The following is a 17,032-nucleotide window of genomic DNA, read 5'->3' on the forward strand; positions in this document are numbered from 1 at the left end:
AAATTCCTATTTCCTCTATCACAGAATATACCTAGTGGGGAGGGATGTCCTATTTTTTCAGCTGCTTACGAACTGCTGTTGTAATTGAAGAACTATGATCAGAAGTTGTTCTTAGGCCCATGTATGTTTTCCTTTCCCAGACCCTGTCACAAATCCACTCTATAAAGATAAGTGTTAGCTCGTCCTGGACCATTTTTTCTTTTAAAGTTTTCACATTGAATGATTCAGATACACATCTATTGGGACTTTCAAAATGATTTACCAAAACAGTGGCTTGCTTTCTTCTACTGTCTGAAATTGTATCAGTTTAAACTGGTGAGAATTATTTATCGAAGAGTATAGCTACTCATAAGACAAGGGATTATTTCATCACTGAAACTACATTTTGATCTATTTTAGTTTCACTATTATCTATCCTTTGTCTATCTTTTGGTACCAAATTAATTTTCAGCATGTCTTCCTGCCCTGTTCTTTATCTTGGAAGAATGCTGTAGATGCAGTAGTGATTTCCTATATGACTTCTAAGCATCTGCAATTTTTAAACAATGTTTTTCAAGATTTAAAAAAAATTTAAAAATCTGTCTCCAAAACAGTAATAGGTGGATGCTGCACATTTTGATTCCCTGACAGTTGTTTATTGTTGCTACGATGATACTGGTGGAAGTTAAAGAAGCTTTCAGCTTTGGTGTTCAGATTTCATAAAAGATGCCAATAAAAGAACAAAGGCAGATGAGTTGTGGGTAATAGGAACAAGTTGCAGAATGTTCAACTTGTAGTTAAGAAAAGCCTTCCATGCCTTCTGTGCTGTCCAGCAAAAGAATTAAGCCAATCAAAATGTACTCTTGAAGCAAATGATTGACTCAAATCCTGTTGCAGTTAACAGTGGTCAGTAGCTTTGGATGGTAATTTCTTATCCATGACTTGTCATCTTCATTTGTCAGTTGTTGGGGTTTTTTGAAGATATTTTTTGCATCATTCATTCTTAATATACTATTATTTTCAGAACAGCACAGATAAAGCAAATGCCATTTTTTGACCTTTTTTAATTATGACCTGTCAATTTTTTTCCCTTTTCCATTTGTTCCTGGATTAATAACAGTGTAAAATCCTGTGCTATTCGAAAGAAGTGAAATTGTGTATCAGTGTGCTGCCTTCACTTCTTAGAGACAGAGGTGAAAATGAGTTTATATAGAACTAATATAAAGTTCTCTTTATATAGAACTAATGGAATAAAATTCCATTGTAATTACTTTTAGACTTCACTGACTTTCAAATTTCACTCATAAGCTTAATTTTCTCACCCATCTGTGTATGCTATTCAGTTGTATTAATTATTTCATATTGAAAGACACTACTTGAAAAGTAGTTGGTTGTATAATTTGAAGCAAATGCTGCAGTGAATTTTGCCTTTCTTTCTATTCAGAAACCATCTGCATGTAGTTTTCTCGGAAGTACTATTTCCAGAAAATTATTTACCTGATAGTTATACTTGAGGAAATACAATTGCTCTCTAATCATGTCTAAAAAGCTCATTGTGTGTATCTAATATTTTCTTTTTAATATATTCTAACTCTCTTGGTGGCTTTTTATTAGATGGACATATATCAATATAGTAATTTCAGTACAGTAATTCCATCACTTTCTGCATTGCTTTTCAAGGAACGGAAAAGTTCATGAGTTAGCTCTGAGAAGTCATCTAGTTTTATGTAATTGTTTGCTTGGAAATACTGTTCAGATGCTTTTTTTGGATAGACAGACAAAAGAAATCAAAAGGAATTGACTCTGCTTTGGAGAATGCATTCTCAAAATTACGTCTTGCAGGCAGACAACTTTTATCACAAATTCAAAACTTACCACAGCAATCCTAACTATTTTATTTTCTTGTATACTTGTGATCATTCATTTATTTCCCACTTCACATTTCAAATGTATTTCTGGTATGCAAGTGGTATTTAATTCTGACGCTGTCATCTACTGTAAGCACCATGTGCACAATTGGAAATATTGTCTGAACTTAGAAACAGCTTGCTTCTACATTTTGACAACTGATTGACAACATAGAACAGCAGTAGCTCAGTACTGCCAAAGTTTGTTAGGACTGGTGTTTCCGTTGTGATTATCAGTTTTTAGTAGTTGAATCTAGGGTTGAAGAAAGTAGATATTTCTCATATGCAGCAAGATTTCATATCTGTAACCTATTGAGAGATTCTCTCTGTCCAAACCTAAGATGAAAGAGCTAAGGAAGCTTACAAACCATCAGATCTTTAGGAGATATCCTAAAGGCAGGAACTTAGAGGGGTGGTTATTATTTGCTAACAAAATAGGAGCCTGTATTATGGAATGAAGATCATATTGCATGGAGCTGTGGAACTTCATTTAAAATTAGAGAAGATTCATTGCACTCTAGAGACTGAACTCCTTATTTTTCATGAGGGCTGTATAAATGATTCTGGCTAGAAGTAACCAGTTGTATTATTCTCCTTACTATTCTCAAAAGCCTACTGAACAAGATGCTGCATACTATAATCACATTCAGTTGTTCATAGCTAAGTTTTTGGAAAAATGTTGACCAAAATTTCTATTTTTAATGGTGTATAACTATGACTGCATTATTTCTTTAAACTCGTATTAGAACTATTTGGAGTTCTATGAATCATAGTTTTTTCTATTACCTATATTAAAAAGTTACTTTCTCGTGTAAACAGAGGAAAATCTAGGCAACCTTTGTGGTGGGCTGGTACTATGAAGCTTGTATCTGTGTTTCTTCCACTGTTAGAAAACATAGCTGCTTCACTTGTCTTTCTTTGTGTCCCACAATTTTGTATTCTCCCAGCACAGTTTGTATCTCCTATATCAGAGCATTCAATTTTTAGATTGCCTACAAGTTTGTGTTTTCAGGAGGCCAGTAGTTACAGTCTTGGACTTCTCACTCTTCTAAAGAATCATTCTTTAAAGACTGAACTTGTTTGAACATGCTGTTTTAAGTGTCTGGGTGTTTTTCAGAAAATAGGAAGTTGTACTTAAGCTGTGAGATTGTGATATAATAATGGGCTCCGTAATCAAACTTTTCCATAATACTGAAATACTGATATTTTAGCTTGTTGTTGAAGTACAGGTTCATTTCTTAGTGTTATGTTGTTTTTTAATATAGCCTCATTTAAAGAAAAAGATGGCATCATTCATTGGCCACTAACTTTATTCTAATTGGGCTTTTCTAACACAAGTATCAGTGTAGCATGTCATTAATTTTAAAATCCAGTTCCATGGTAATTTCTTGAAGTGGAGGGGTAAGTCAGATTGCCAAACTTGGACAAAATTCCAGCATTTCTGTTAAGCCATATGATGAGGTATAAATAAGCATAGAAACAATATTGTCCAGTTCTAGCTCTGCCACAGGTACATCGAGTAACAATCTCCCTACTTTCCTTTTTCTGTCCTGTCTATTTGCAATCCATTCAACTTTCACGTATTGGTACTTACAACAGTAATTCCAGTACAAAACATACATTTTCACACTGACTTCAATACAGAAATGTATCAGAGTGTTCTGATTGATAATATGTAAGAGGGATTACTCTGTCACTGAGTGCACCTTTTTAAAAAATTTAAAATGGAATTTTTATATAGTTTTTTCATAGTTGCTCTTTATTATTCAAGGTTGAAATAGTTCTTACCAGCTTGACTTCCCCCTGCCCTGTAGTTCAATATTTCTCTCAAGAAAATTCACCTTATTTGTATTGAACAGTAGGCAACAGGGCCATCTGCACCAGCAAATCTAAGAAAGAATCTTATGATTCATGTTTAACACTGCTTCTTACAAAGTGCAGCTGGAATAATCAATTCGACCTTCTGTTTTTCAGCAAATTCATCTGAAAGAGTAAGCAAGACAGCCAATTCATCCTGCATACTGTTAGTGGGTAATTCTCAAGTTCTTTCTAATTGGGGCTGCTAATTAAAACCAAAGCACATAGTTTTATTATAAAGTACAGGCAATAGAAAAGATCAGGTGCTTTCAAAGTATAAGAGCACACAATTTTCTGTTAATGTATATAATAAACCGTCATCTGTCTGAGAATCTCTTAAATCACCGATATTTGTGAAGTATTAACCTTCACAGTTACCTATCAGCTGTATGTTTAATAGATCAGAAGCTGAGGAAAGGAAATCATAACATACCTAGGACACAGTGAGGAATCCATGTTCATATCAAAACTGGTACTGCTGTCTGGGCTTTTTGAACCTTCAACTTGTTCATTAATCTTCAGGACTTCCTGTCTCTTCTTAAAGAAACAGGTTATTCTACCTAAAAAGCTGTTGCTATCAACATTTAAAGTAATATACCATCATCAGAGTAGAAATGGTTTTGGTTAATAGCATCATAATAAATGATTGTGGTCGTGTTTTAAAGGGAGATCAACAATGTATCATCAAAAGAGAGGAAAAATAAGTGCTTCGTTTCTGACCAGGGTATTCGTATTTGCTGATACTGCTCAAATCAGTGCAAAACCAAAAACTGATCACAAAGCAGACTTCTCATTGCAAATATATGGCTTTATTGCTATCTGAGTAGCAACACTGGATTTTGTATGGAACCTGTTGTAATAGTGCCTATTTGGAAAAGCGGACAGGGGCCCAGAGGCAGGAGTTTGCCCAGAATGGTATCTTCAAAGGGGCAAACTATATTCTCAGTTGCAATCATTCAAAAGATATGCATTGAGTGAAACAGTGCAGAATATGCTATAAAGCATATTATTTACCAATCAGAAAAAAGCCACAAAAAAAGAACCTCAAAACTATTCATTGGCGTGATAAAACCGCACGTTTTTGGTTTTGTGTTTGGGGATTTTTTTGATGTTACAGGCAAGAAGAGCACCTCAATTAAAATCTGTGGGCACTTTTTCTGTACAAGGGTTCAGGTGACATTATTGATCAGTGATATTTCAAGGGTAATTCTCTTGCCAGCACTTAATATCTCTAAGATTTCAGTTAGACTCAGTATTGCCTATAGGAGAGACCCACTGCATTACCATATGAGATACTTCTGTGCAAGTTTGTATGTTACTCATATACAAGTTATCTATGAAATGCATGCACACAGATCATGCCCCCTTTTTTTTCAAGCAGGGAAAAGGTACTCAGTGAGAGGTTTCACATTGTGTGAATTTAGTTAATTTTTCCTTATAGCACCTCATAATTTTTCTGAACAGAGATCATTAATCATTCCAAAGTGTGTAGAAGTTTGTGCGATAGCTGTAAGACCACCAAACTCTGACCCTGGAGGAAATTAATTCCTAAAGGTGAAAAGCAAGTGTTTTCTTAATTAAGCCACCTAAGCTGCCTGGTTTTGCAAATATTTATTAACTCAATTCAGATGAAGTCAGATTAGCACTTCTAGCTGCAGAGAATGTTGTTTCATTGGACCACAAGTCCTTGTTTTCAAATCAATATTCCATCTTTTAACACAACAACAAATTACTCTCCCCATCTGTCTCCTGTGACAACTCTAACAAACGTAATATCTGGATGGTGATATACAAATACTTTCTAAGTACTTCATTTATAAAAATACAGGTAGTAGTTATTTATAATAGGTTGTCAGGGTTTTTTCCACTTTTTGAAGTTAATTTTTAATATTCTTTTCAATTTGATGCATGTAACTGCAACATAAGTAAACACGTAGATAACAAAACATTCTTGATACAGTAAACTTGTAAGGTATGTGGGCTTGGTATCACAAAGGCTTTCCCAGCCAACATCTTTGTACTCTAGGACTAACAAGTGTTTTAGTATGAGTTGAAGAACAAAAGATACTTTGAAACTTGGTCCAGCTGGAGACTGAACCAGCTCAGAGTCTGACTTAGAGCAAACCATGCCTCTTGTACTACCTAGAGAGGATCTGGGCACCTGCCAGAGCGCTGCTGTGAGCACCTTCTGCCCCAAGATTAACCAGGATTGTTCTTTCTAATTTAAGGATGAGTGGAATGAGTAAAGCATGTCCCAGATGGCCTGTTAACAAGATGGAAGTTCAGAGACTTTTGCTAACATATCAGTATTTGGCCTACACCACAATCCCTAATGAAGAGGGACTGGGTTTTCTTAGTCCTGAAAGGAGTAATAAGTGGCTTGAAGGCTGCATCTTAAGTACTTTGCCAAGTGAGAATATGAATGTGGGACATAAAACCAAGAATCTCATGGTCTGAATCAGATTCTCGTTACTCTGTTTTCCAACAGGTCAAAGCCTGCTGCAACCTGCCACAAAAAGTATGAATTTTTCAGATTAATTTCTCATCTTTGGTGTTGATTGATGTGTTAGGACATGAGGAAGATGCAGGAATGGAAAGAGAAGCTGTGAACTAAATCTGTCCAAAAAGTATGTGCTCATTAGAGAGCAATGATCACCTTCTATTCTGTTCTTGTTTGCAGTGGTGGGGATAGGACTCACGGCAACAAAGTGAGGACTAGTAGTAATGTCTATTGCGTACTGAGAGGCTGACATAACTTATTGAAAGGAAAGAAATTTATTAGTTTTAGGGCTTAAGGAAAGTGATGAGAGGATATTTTCGTGAACTGCTATTCTAACTGCTATATATATTAAAAGCCTCCACTGCAATAAAAAAGTAATGATTTTTGGCAAAGTGTGTTACAGATCTCCTATATTCTAGACAGGAATGATTTGGTTGCATTTCCTGCATTTTAATTTTACTTCTATTGAAATGTTGGGCTTCAGGAAAGAGCAGTGACATCTTTTAAGTTTTGCCACTGATTTTGCTGTGCCCCATACCCCTTGTAAAGTATACATCATCATATGTCCTTGTCTCTGTAAATTATAAAAAGGCTTTAACAAAAACTCTTTTATGTCCATGCACATTGCCTCTGTAGTAAGCCTTGGATCTGGAAAGCCTTAATTTGAAAGCTATCATAAATGCTTAGCAAAAATGAATGTTTAAATGTGGTTTTTAACTTAATGTGAAATAGAATTGCACTGGAAAGCCTGGAGTTACTTCACGGCGATCGCTTCTATTCTGTTTAGGTTTTTGTATTGCTCCTGTGGGAGACACTGGTTTGGGACTCCTCAGAGTTATTTTCATTTTAACTAAAAGGTACATGAACAGTCACATCAGACTAAATGACTGCGGTATGAATTCCAGCCTGTGTAAAACTATCATAGCCAGGAAGTGTGATGTTTCTCTATCGCAGAGATGACCCATGGGGCTATTCACAAAAGCTGGTCTAGTGAGACAGATCTCCTTGTGGTTCTTTCTCTGATAATGCAGACAAATAGGCTCTTGTTTGAATTGTGTATCTAGAATAGTCTGTCTCTATCAGGATCTGGAAAAATTATTCTCCCCAGGTACATGTTAGCCTTTGAAAAGAGTCCCCTTCGTCCTACTCCTTGTCCTCAGTATCAAAGTTTTTTTGAAACAGTACTTTATTTTTGATTTTTGAAATGCCTGATTTTAATCACTATAAAATATTTGTTAAAGAGAAATCATTGCCCTTAAACAGATTTCTGCTTTTATCAGGGCGAACAAGCTGCTCTGTAAGGAATATGTTTGTTTAGTGAAATAAACACTGCTTGGGGTTCACAGAATAGTAGGAAGTTGTTCTTCTGTTATCAAAGTTGTTTCTTTACTCAGTATGAAAAGTAATGATACTTATTCAGTGCTTTATAATAGATGCTTTTATACATCAAGGTTTGAAGAAAAAGGAGATTCACCTTCAGAAATAGGCCTTATATAAAGTACATTGCTAACTACTGTAATCATACAAAACTTGCAATGACACATATCTATATATCTATAAGTTCTTTTTAGTTTTTTTAATGACCATGTCACAACCCTAAAAATTGTTCTGATCTTTAAAGACAGCATCGCTTTAGAGCTATAGTTTAAAAAAAAAAAAAAAAAGAAAAAAAAAAGGTGCTTCTCTGGAATCATGCGTGTCTGCCTCTGTTCAGCTTTGTTCCATGCTGAATTTTGGTAAATCTTGTTTTTTCTTTATTCTTTCCTAATCTAGAAATTGCCAGCTATGAAAAGCTTGTTAATTTCTGTTTGTAAAATGCTCTGCTGTAACTTGGATTAAATGCAGTGCAGCTGGGAGTAGTCAGGGCCAAACAATACATGGCATAAATTATCTCTATATGGAGTGTCTGACTAGATAGCGTAATCAACATGAGTCTGACAAAACAACACAGTTGCGCTGACAACTTCATTATTTCTCTGATGTTCAGCCGCATAACTTGTTTCTGAGGAACAGCAATACCCTCAGATATGTCTAATGGTCTGTATGTACTTTTATAAGCTTTCTGAAGATGGATGTGTTTGCACAAGTTTGGGGTTTTTCCTAATATGGAGAACAATTGCAGGAACCATTAGCGAAGAGCATTCTGCTCTACATTGTTTTTGCAATAAGGCAGCATTTCTGTCCAGCAATGTTGGTGAGCACCCCTTGACATGTATGTGGATCACTTAGGGTAACGGCAGCTGCTCTTTGATTCCTTGTTTCAAACAGTAATGGCTTTAAGGATCTGATGAACTTCTTATACTAAGGTATTTCTGTTTACCTCAACTTATGTTCCAAATGATTCCAAATGACTAAGTATTGTTTTGTGCAGAATTTTCCAATTAAAAGGACTGGAGGTGGGGGGGGGGGAAGCCACTTTGTCAAAAACAGACTGTAGAAAAAAACATGCCATCTTTAAAGAATTCTGGCCAAAGAGTTCTGGTTTCCTGCTAGTTCATTTAAAACCATACTCTGAAATACAAGCAACCAGGGTCCACAGCTCCAAGGTACTGCTGCCATGCAGCAGGCGCTGGTGGATCTGGCAGCTTCAGCCCCGCAGCAGAGCCTGGGTCTGTTGAAATCCAGGTTGTGCTGAGAGGACTGTAGATTGGGAACCACAGCTAAGGCAGGAAGCCTGGAGGAGCTGAGGCTGCCAAGCCCGATTTCTTTTAGTCACTTACATCACGGGTGTCTCAAATATTTCAAAACACTTGGGAAAATTATTTCATTGGGAAATTTTCTAAACTTAGTCCAAAGACAATTATTTTTTCTTCACTCACAATTTCAGAATTTCTTGAGTTTGATCATGTCTATGACTGATGAACTGGGAAATATTTGTCTCTTTAACGAGAATACTGAATACTTCTGTGTGTCTGTGGATAATGGGTTATTTGCTATGGATTTGGATCAAGAACACTGGCTAAAGGAACTAGTGAAACAGTAAGACTCAGATTGACGTCCTTGAGGAAACACAAGAAACCAGGGAACAGGACAGAGAACTAACAAATTGGCAAAAGGCTATGTGTGAAAGATGATAGGTAAACAAGGAGCCAGAGAGGCAGAAATTGCCAAAACCAAAGTTGGAATTTACTACAGTAGCTTATATGTGTAAAAGTTTGCAAGAAAGAATAAGTGCGGAGACAAAGCAAGATACAATTTTATAGGCTTGTTTGCTTTTTTGTTTGGTTGGGGTTTTTTTACCTTTCCCACTCTATACCTTTGGCTGTATGAAAAAACCACCCCAATATCTTGCTTCAAGGAGCAGAGTCCCTTTAACCACCTTTCTAGTCATGGATTTCCAAAATGAGAGAGCATACAGATGCCAAAGTTGGCCTGACCATGCTATTTGGGAAGGGAGGCTGGACATCCAATTCCCAGGTATCTGATCTGCGATCTGCCTGGCTACGTTGCCCAACCCCGGCTGTGACTGTACAGGACGTCAGATCTGAGGTTTGAGCAGTATTTGTTCTTTCAGGGGGTTATGAACAGTCCAAAATACAGCTTTGACTCTAATGATGATGACAGGTTTGCTGTTGACTGATTAGGAAGTAAAGTCAGGCTCCATGTGAAGTTTTCAAATTCCAAATGTTTGAGTGAGTTCCTTTGCTTCAAACTTCCCACCCAGTTTCCAGACCACTGGTCACAAACTCACAGTTATGCGTAGCGCCGAAACACAAGGCGAAATAAACCATAGGAATGTTAGTTTCTCTAGATGGAGGCCGTGCTTGCTGCTGAAATACCATCTGGGGTATACACAACTGGGCACTGTGTCCCTGGACAACGCGATGCTCCCTGTGCGCGCCTGCGGCTCCCTGGACCCCGCCAGGCTTGGGAAGAGCCGGGTGAATGCTGCCACCTATTGATTGAGGGGCCGGGAGCGAACGGCTCCAGCTGCCCTCAGGGGTGAGACGGGACAGCTTTGAGAGCTCCTCATCCTCCGCGTGGGAACAGGCTCCCTCCTCCCAGAAACGGTACCAGTGTCCAGAAGAAACAAACCGAAATTGCTAAATGGAATTGATGGCCAATACAATGTGCTGCTTGGCTGCTAAAATTCTCTGTGGTGTATAAAACTGAGAACAATACAAGGTAAACGTTTTGGTAAATGTGTCAGTTAATCAGCCAGCTTGGGTGGCCTCTTTAAACAAAATGTACCGCTAAACGTGCGTCTTCATTAAAATGTGCAGCTTTAGCAATAGTAATAATAACAGCAGCTTGTGGAATCAGCTCATGATGCGTACTGTGGGTAGGTAAACTTTCAGAGTGATCAAACATGGATTGAAAATCTGTCACGGTAGATTAAGTAACTAGTGTAAGTACAGCAAACAAAATATTCTGTTCAACTAATAAGTATGAAATATAGGCAAGTGAAATAACAAATGGCTGACATCTTTGAGCCATCTAATGGAATCATCAAAGGCTAAGAACACCCAGGTGTCTGTACAAGATCAGACTAACGGATCTGCTTGCATGTGTTTTATCATACACCCAGATTTTTGTTTTCTGTAGGTCTTTTCATCGTCTCCATTTCCAGAACCACATGTAGATGCCTCTTGCACTTATTTACACACATTCATTGGTTTTAGTAATTAATTTCATGTTTTATTATTTGGTAAATTTACGATTACTTCTCTTACCTTACTGAGCGTTGTTTTGTGTCTTCTGGCTTTTGAACAGCTTAATAATAATCTCAAATTCCTATGACAGGAAGATGAGAAATATATTTACTTGACATAAACAAACTAATTGTCTTTCATAGAAGCAGCTTGGGCAAGAAAACATCTTGTCTTTTACTATTCTACTAAATAATGTTTGTGTAGCAATAGAGAAGTATGCTAAACATTATAAAAATTGAAATGGCAACTGCAAAACATCTATTGAAGAAAGCAAAGGAGAGAAGAGAGAGTATTGACCCACAATGAGAAATTTCTAGAAAATGTTTAAGAATAGACTAGTTTTAGTAAACTCACTTCAGTTTTTTCCCCTGAAAACAGCTGGAAATTGAAAATTCCTCCACAAATGAGTTCCATAGATGGGGTCTATATAGATCAAAAAAACCCTTAATCTGGGATTTTGACTCAGAAGAATCATCCCTATTCAGGACAGCACTGACAATGGAATTGTTATGCTTACATTTAACTTTTACTAATTTAGACATTTCAGATTTTCAGCATGCTTTTTTTCCAGATAGTATCCCAGTGTTAGAGAGGTATTCAGTGTTTTTTGAAAGATTTCCAATCTTCCTCCTGTTGGCAAGGAGCAGTGACCTCAGCTGTCCTGCAGCCTTCTGATGAATGATCCTTAGAAGCAGCAGAACAAAAGAGGGAATCCTATACGTATAGCCTGTGATTTTCATGATGTAGGAGAAGGAATGTTGTGCATTGCATATTGTCATAGCACTTTGTAATTCTCTGTTGCAGCAAAACATGCAGATAGTTACATTTGATGTTCTTGTTATGTCTTTGAAATGTGTAAATATGCATGTTTACATACACACACATATATATGCATGCATATGCGCATATAGGAAAAAGTCTCAGAAAATGTTTTGGTCCGTATCCAGATTGATTTAGAAAGTATGGAATAAGTTCAAGTCCCATGACATACAAATGTCAGACCTAGGACTAGATTTTAGCTTCAGCTGCTTTGGCAAAAGGACACTATTTGGTACGAGGTACAGTATCCTTAACTGAGTTTTGAAGGGTGGGAGAATCAGACTGGTCACCAGCTTTTGGGAGCTTTCCAACGTTTTCCACAAATCAAGCATCATGTCTGAATAAAGCCAGTGAAATATTTTCATCAGGTTGTAACAATAGCTCTGGTATCCCTTTAAAAACAATTAAAACAATACCTTTTTTATACATATTAATGATCATTGGCTATGACAGACGTAGGAATTAGTATGTTTTAATTTTTTTTTTTCTGTTGCCAGATCTTACACAGGAGTATTCTGTTTACATGACTTTAACCCAGTGGACTGTCCAGGAATGATAATAATTTTCTAGATTGTTGTTTATCTTTGTTCATACCTACAATATTCTTAGAATTCTAAGGCTGTGTATGGTTATTCTGTATTCTGACTTTGTAACATCTTTGTGGGTTTCTGTGGGATCCAATGTTTGCAGTTTTTGCTCTATAGTAAAAAAAAAATTTTTTTGAAATATCACTGTTCTACTATTTTGGAAGCTCTTAATGCAGACATTACAGGATCTGTTTTAGCTGAAATATAGGCATCAATAAAATATGTTCTTCTTATTCATGTAATAATCTTTTTTAAGCATAACCTGTTCAGGCTGGGAGCTTTCAAATGATCTTGCAGATGTCCCATAGCTATGGATATGGTTGCTGCTTTTGTTGCTATGATTGCAGACAGCTGTAGTGTTAGCCTGCTTGAAGAAAGAAGAAACAATACATCACAAGCAACATGCATTACTGGACTGAGTGTAGGACTGTGATTCTTTTTTTCCCCTTTTATTGGTTTAACATAAAAACTAACAGCTTTAAGATGGCTACATTAATGTCTTTTTGCTCATACTTCATGGCAAATTAATTACAATTGCAGGTTTTTTTACTCTGGCAGTAATTATTTTTTCTACTTGCATGCTGTGCTGCTGATCAATTTTAAGGGATACAACAAGCTAAAAGCATACAGAAGTCATGGCATCTTTGACTATGGAGGCAAGAGCTTTACATATTAGTTATTCCTACAGCTGCACAGGTAACTAGTATAGAGTTAAGGCACCAAACATTTTACCTGTGATACAACACTATTTGCTTTAAATACTGTTTTGCTTTGAGATCTTACAAGTGATTTTTGGACTTCAGTAATTGCTGGTAATAAGCTTTTTCATATCTGATCATTCATGCAGTATAAAGAAGAGGTTTAGTCATTCTGCCCAGAGGCTGAACCAGCAGAGACAACAAAGCCAATGTGATTCATTGAATGAAGACAGTGGACAATTACCAGCAACTTGTCCACATTTTGCCTTGGATAGCCTAAGCTGGTAAGTCAAATTTAACTCTTTAATGCATATATTCTTAATTATTAATTTCAAGCATAAAATTGTTTCATAAACATATTTAAGAACACGTATAGTGTTGAGTGGTTTCTTGGCTGTTGTGTTTTCCTAAAATCTGAAGTTAATGCTTTTACAGCTATGCTGTGTCCTACTAGTGCACCTGTCTATACAGCGCAGCATTTATGTGCTACGTACAACAGACAATGATCTCTAATTTAGATTTTTTTCCTCTCTGCAATATGTTTTTAAAAGGACATGAGTATTAGGTCAGTATTTGCCAATCAAAAAAAAAAAAGCATTTATAAAGGTAAATCATTTATATTCATTTGTATTTGAATTTGACTTTTAATGTACCTTGCTATTGGGGAATAAAACAGTTACTTCAGTGCTTAGAAGTGCAAGTAGAAATCTGATCACAAAGATGAAGCTACAGTATGTGCAGCATGAGATGTGTGTTGGAAGACTTCGATCGTTGGTGTGGTACGTGCTATAGCAGGGTGACAGTCACACAAACGAGACTGTTTGGGTGGTTATTTCCAGGGTAGTGCAGTAACTGTTTCCCCAGAGTACTGCCATAAGACCTTTGTTTTGTGTTTCAATTCTTGGAAATGCAAACTACCATTAATTATAACTAGTTCCAAGGGGAGCTGCTGTTGTTTTTCTGTCTAGTTCTGCCTTTTACTGAGAAACCTTCTAACGTGCTGCTTGTTGTAGTTCTTGACTTGCTGTGAGAATGCTAGTCAGATCACACAAGGCTACTCCGAACCACATTGAGATGTCCTTATCATTTCATTCTGACCTATGCTAGGTATGTGCAGAGGCTTCTTAGGCAAAAAAATCTCAGATGAGTCAGTTTTGGACGTCACCTGTTTCTAAACTGTTAAGTCTTCAATACACTGTAACAATTTTAGTTGTGACAATGATATATCCTCAGGCTAAGTGCATTTCAGCTGGGGGATTTGTTATTTCAGTCAAGGCAATGCACCTTTCAGAGTTTCACCTGATTGGTGAGGTGAGGATATGGTTGTTAAAACTCAAAACAAATGGCTTAAAAAAGGAGCCTAAAACTGCTCTTACAAAATAGTTTGTCTGTAAAAATAAAACATCAACATCCAATAAAACCCAGTAAGTTTTCAATCACAGAATCATGTGAATTGAGCTGTCTGTTTTCCTTATTTCTTATTATACATTTTACCCATTATTTTGCCTGATCTCATTTCCATTGCTCTCCCAGGAGTCATTTCTACAGCCTAATAAGATCACACTTCCAGAAAGCTTTCCAGAATATGCAGCTTACCTTTACCTTTTCTTTTTTCATTTCGTATCTTGTATGTGACTAGAAAACATGCTAAGTACAATAATCTTCAGTAGCATTTTGCATCTTACTGTTTCAGTACACTGGTAAAAAACACAGTTCATTTGCATTATATTATTCCAGCTATTGCTTTATTGTTCCACATTTATTCCATGCACTTGTTCAAGATATTGATGGTTAGTATACAGGAAAGATTTATATGTTTCAAGTCATTTGTGATGCACTGATTCTATGTGGATAGCAAAGATGCCATCTGTTTTATTGTTGAATAGCTGAAATTTTTACAGTGTTTATTTAGCTTGTCTATAGGCTCACCTGTTCTTGACTTAAGAGAAACTTTTATGAGATTATAAAAGATTCTGTCCCCTTCTTACATTAATGTTAGTCTTGGGGATCTGCTCTGACTGTGTACTGAAAAAGCTTCCATGTGTAGTACGGGCACCCTATTGTTACTGTCCTTGGAAGTCATTGTTTAGACAGTTAGTAAAACACTGTTGTTTTCTTCTGAATGTATAAATCCTGTTTCATCGACTAGATCAAGTTGGGAAGGACTTCAACAACCTCTAAGAATTGTAATAGCTGGAGTCAAACTGTGTTTAGATACAGTCAGTATGAACACTAACCCATGCCACGGGGAACAATCCTGAGCAGACTTGGTATTAAACTGCTGCTAGGCTTTTCTGGGTTGGAGACATAGGTTAGCAGCCCAATGGTATCTAAATTTGCTTTGGTCCTGAGACTACACCAGCATCCCAGAGTGCTGTAACATATTCAGAGAACCTAGGTTCTCTGTCCATATTGAAATAGGGACAACTGACCTGCAAACTGTCTGAGTTTTGAATGTGTATTGGGAGATAGGTGGCTAGAACAGCTCTACCAAACCCTCAGATTTCCTGGAAAACTGTTCAAAAACTGAGAGTTGCATCTCCTTTACTTGCTCACGTTAACATCTCCTCATAAAAGAAAATGTTGCTCTAAAGCTGTTCTCTGTAAAATGTTGGGATTCTGAGAATAACTTCTCTGCTTCTCAAGAAAAGCTTGAATTTGACTTACAAGACATTCTGTGAAAGACAACTGGGCAACTGACTTTAAGGAGATGGATACAAATACAATTCCTGCATTAGTGGAGGCTGGAGAAGAGATTGGGTTTTTTAGGAGTCAGGCTGGCAAAATTCTTTTTTAGTAATTACTTTAATCTTCGAGTGTTGTCACAATACTAATTCTACGAACTAGAAGGACTACAGCTTCTATAAGCATGACTTTAAATATAAATAAATACCTCTTCACATCAACATCAAAAATCTCCAGCCAAGATCAGCTCTTCTTCAATGGCTGTCCTCTCCACAGGTAACTTAGGGATTTGAAGTCAACGAGCAGGTAGTTTGGTCTAGTGAGATAGAGGGAGGACTTTATCAGCCTAGGGAGGACTGACAAAGGCATAAGCCATGTTAGCTTTAACAACAGGTATTCTTGTTTGGTTTTAATAATACCACAATAGGTATGAGAAGTTCTGCTAAGTAGACATGCCTAATCTATTTAATGTAAACTTACTAAATGTCTACGCAGCTTCTCAGTAAGTTTCCATATTGGCATACAGGCTTAATGAAGCTTGGAATCTCTCCATAATGTAATATGGTGCCACTCAGAGATGCTGAGCCTGTTGCTTTTTATATAAAAAGTATAATCGCAAAGCAAACACAGTGGAGTATGCTGAGCTACCTTTGAATTGAGTATTGGATGAGTCTACTCTTCTTTTTTGTCCTCGTCTTGATGATGTTTAGGTTTATGTGGTAAATGCAAATTGTTCTCTCATGAGTTTACTACTGACTGTACTCTTGGAATCAAATTATTTTGGGAAATTTTGGGCAATGAGTTTGAATTGAAACTTCCTTTACAAACAGTGCTGTTATGTTATGAAATTTATGTGGGATAATCTGTAGCTCTATATACTAATAAAAACTGGAAGTGTTAGTCTAATTGAAACTAAATTATTATTATACTTGGTAAATTGCTGAGTTTCTTTAAAATACTAATAACATGGAACAGTGGAAGATGAATAATCAGCTTTGGGAGTAATCAGCTATTTCTTAAGCTTATTTTTAATAAATATCTGAAAATAAACTGAATTGTTGAAACTATGCTAAACAGAGACAGATGTGAATGAAATCGTTTGACCATCTTAAACATGAAATAAAATTCTTTTTATAGTCCCAAATGGTTCCACAGATGCATCTGTAAAACAAAAGGCTGTCTTCTAAGTTTGTCCAGTACTAAAACTCAATGCTTACCAGCAATTTCCATACAGTAAAGCCTAACCCACACTGATTCCAGCACAAGGTTCCAAATAATTCTGGCATGTCTGGAACATTTGTGAGTTGGCATTGGTGATTGTAATTTTAGTCTTACACTCTAGTCTGAC

At 36.6% G+C, this 17,032-nt stretch overlaps 1 protein-coding gene across 1 annotated transcript in view; it reads left to right on the plus strand.

Moving 5' to 3' along the window:
• Nucleotides 1-9,994: 9,994 nt before the first annotated feature.
• Nucleotides 9,995-17,032, plus strand: part of ANKFN1 (ankyrin-repeat and fibronectin type III domain containing 1) — a 62,252-nt gene continuing 55,214 nt past the window's right edge. Inside the window, 2 exon segments of the mRNA XM_009696794.1 lie at nucleotides 9,995-10,185; nucleotides 13,149-13,283. Coding sequence (XP_009695096.1) covers nucleotides 9,995-10,185; nucleotides 13,149-13,283 — 326 coding nt within the window.

Source organism: Cariama cristata, unplaced genomic scaffold (genome assembly GCF_000690535.1).
Source record: "Cariama cristata isolate BGI_N322 unplaced genomic scaffold, ASM69053v1 scaffold3703, whole genome shotgun sequence".
Lineage (NCBI taxonomy): Eukaryota > Metazoa > Chordata > Aves > Cariamiformes > Cariamidae > Cariama > Cariama cristata.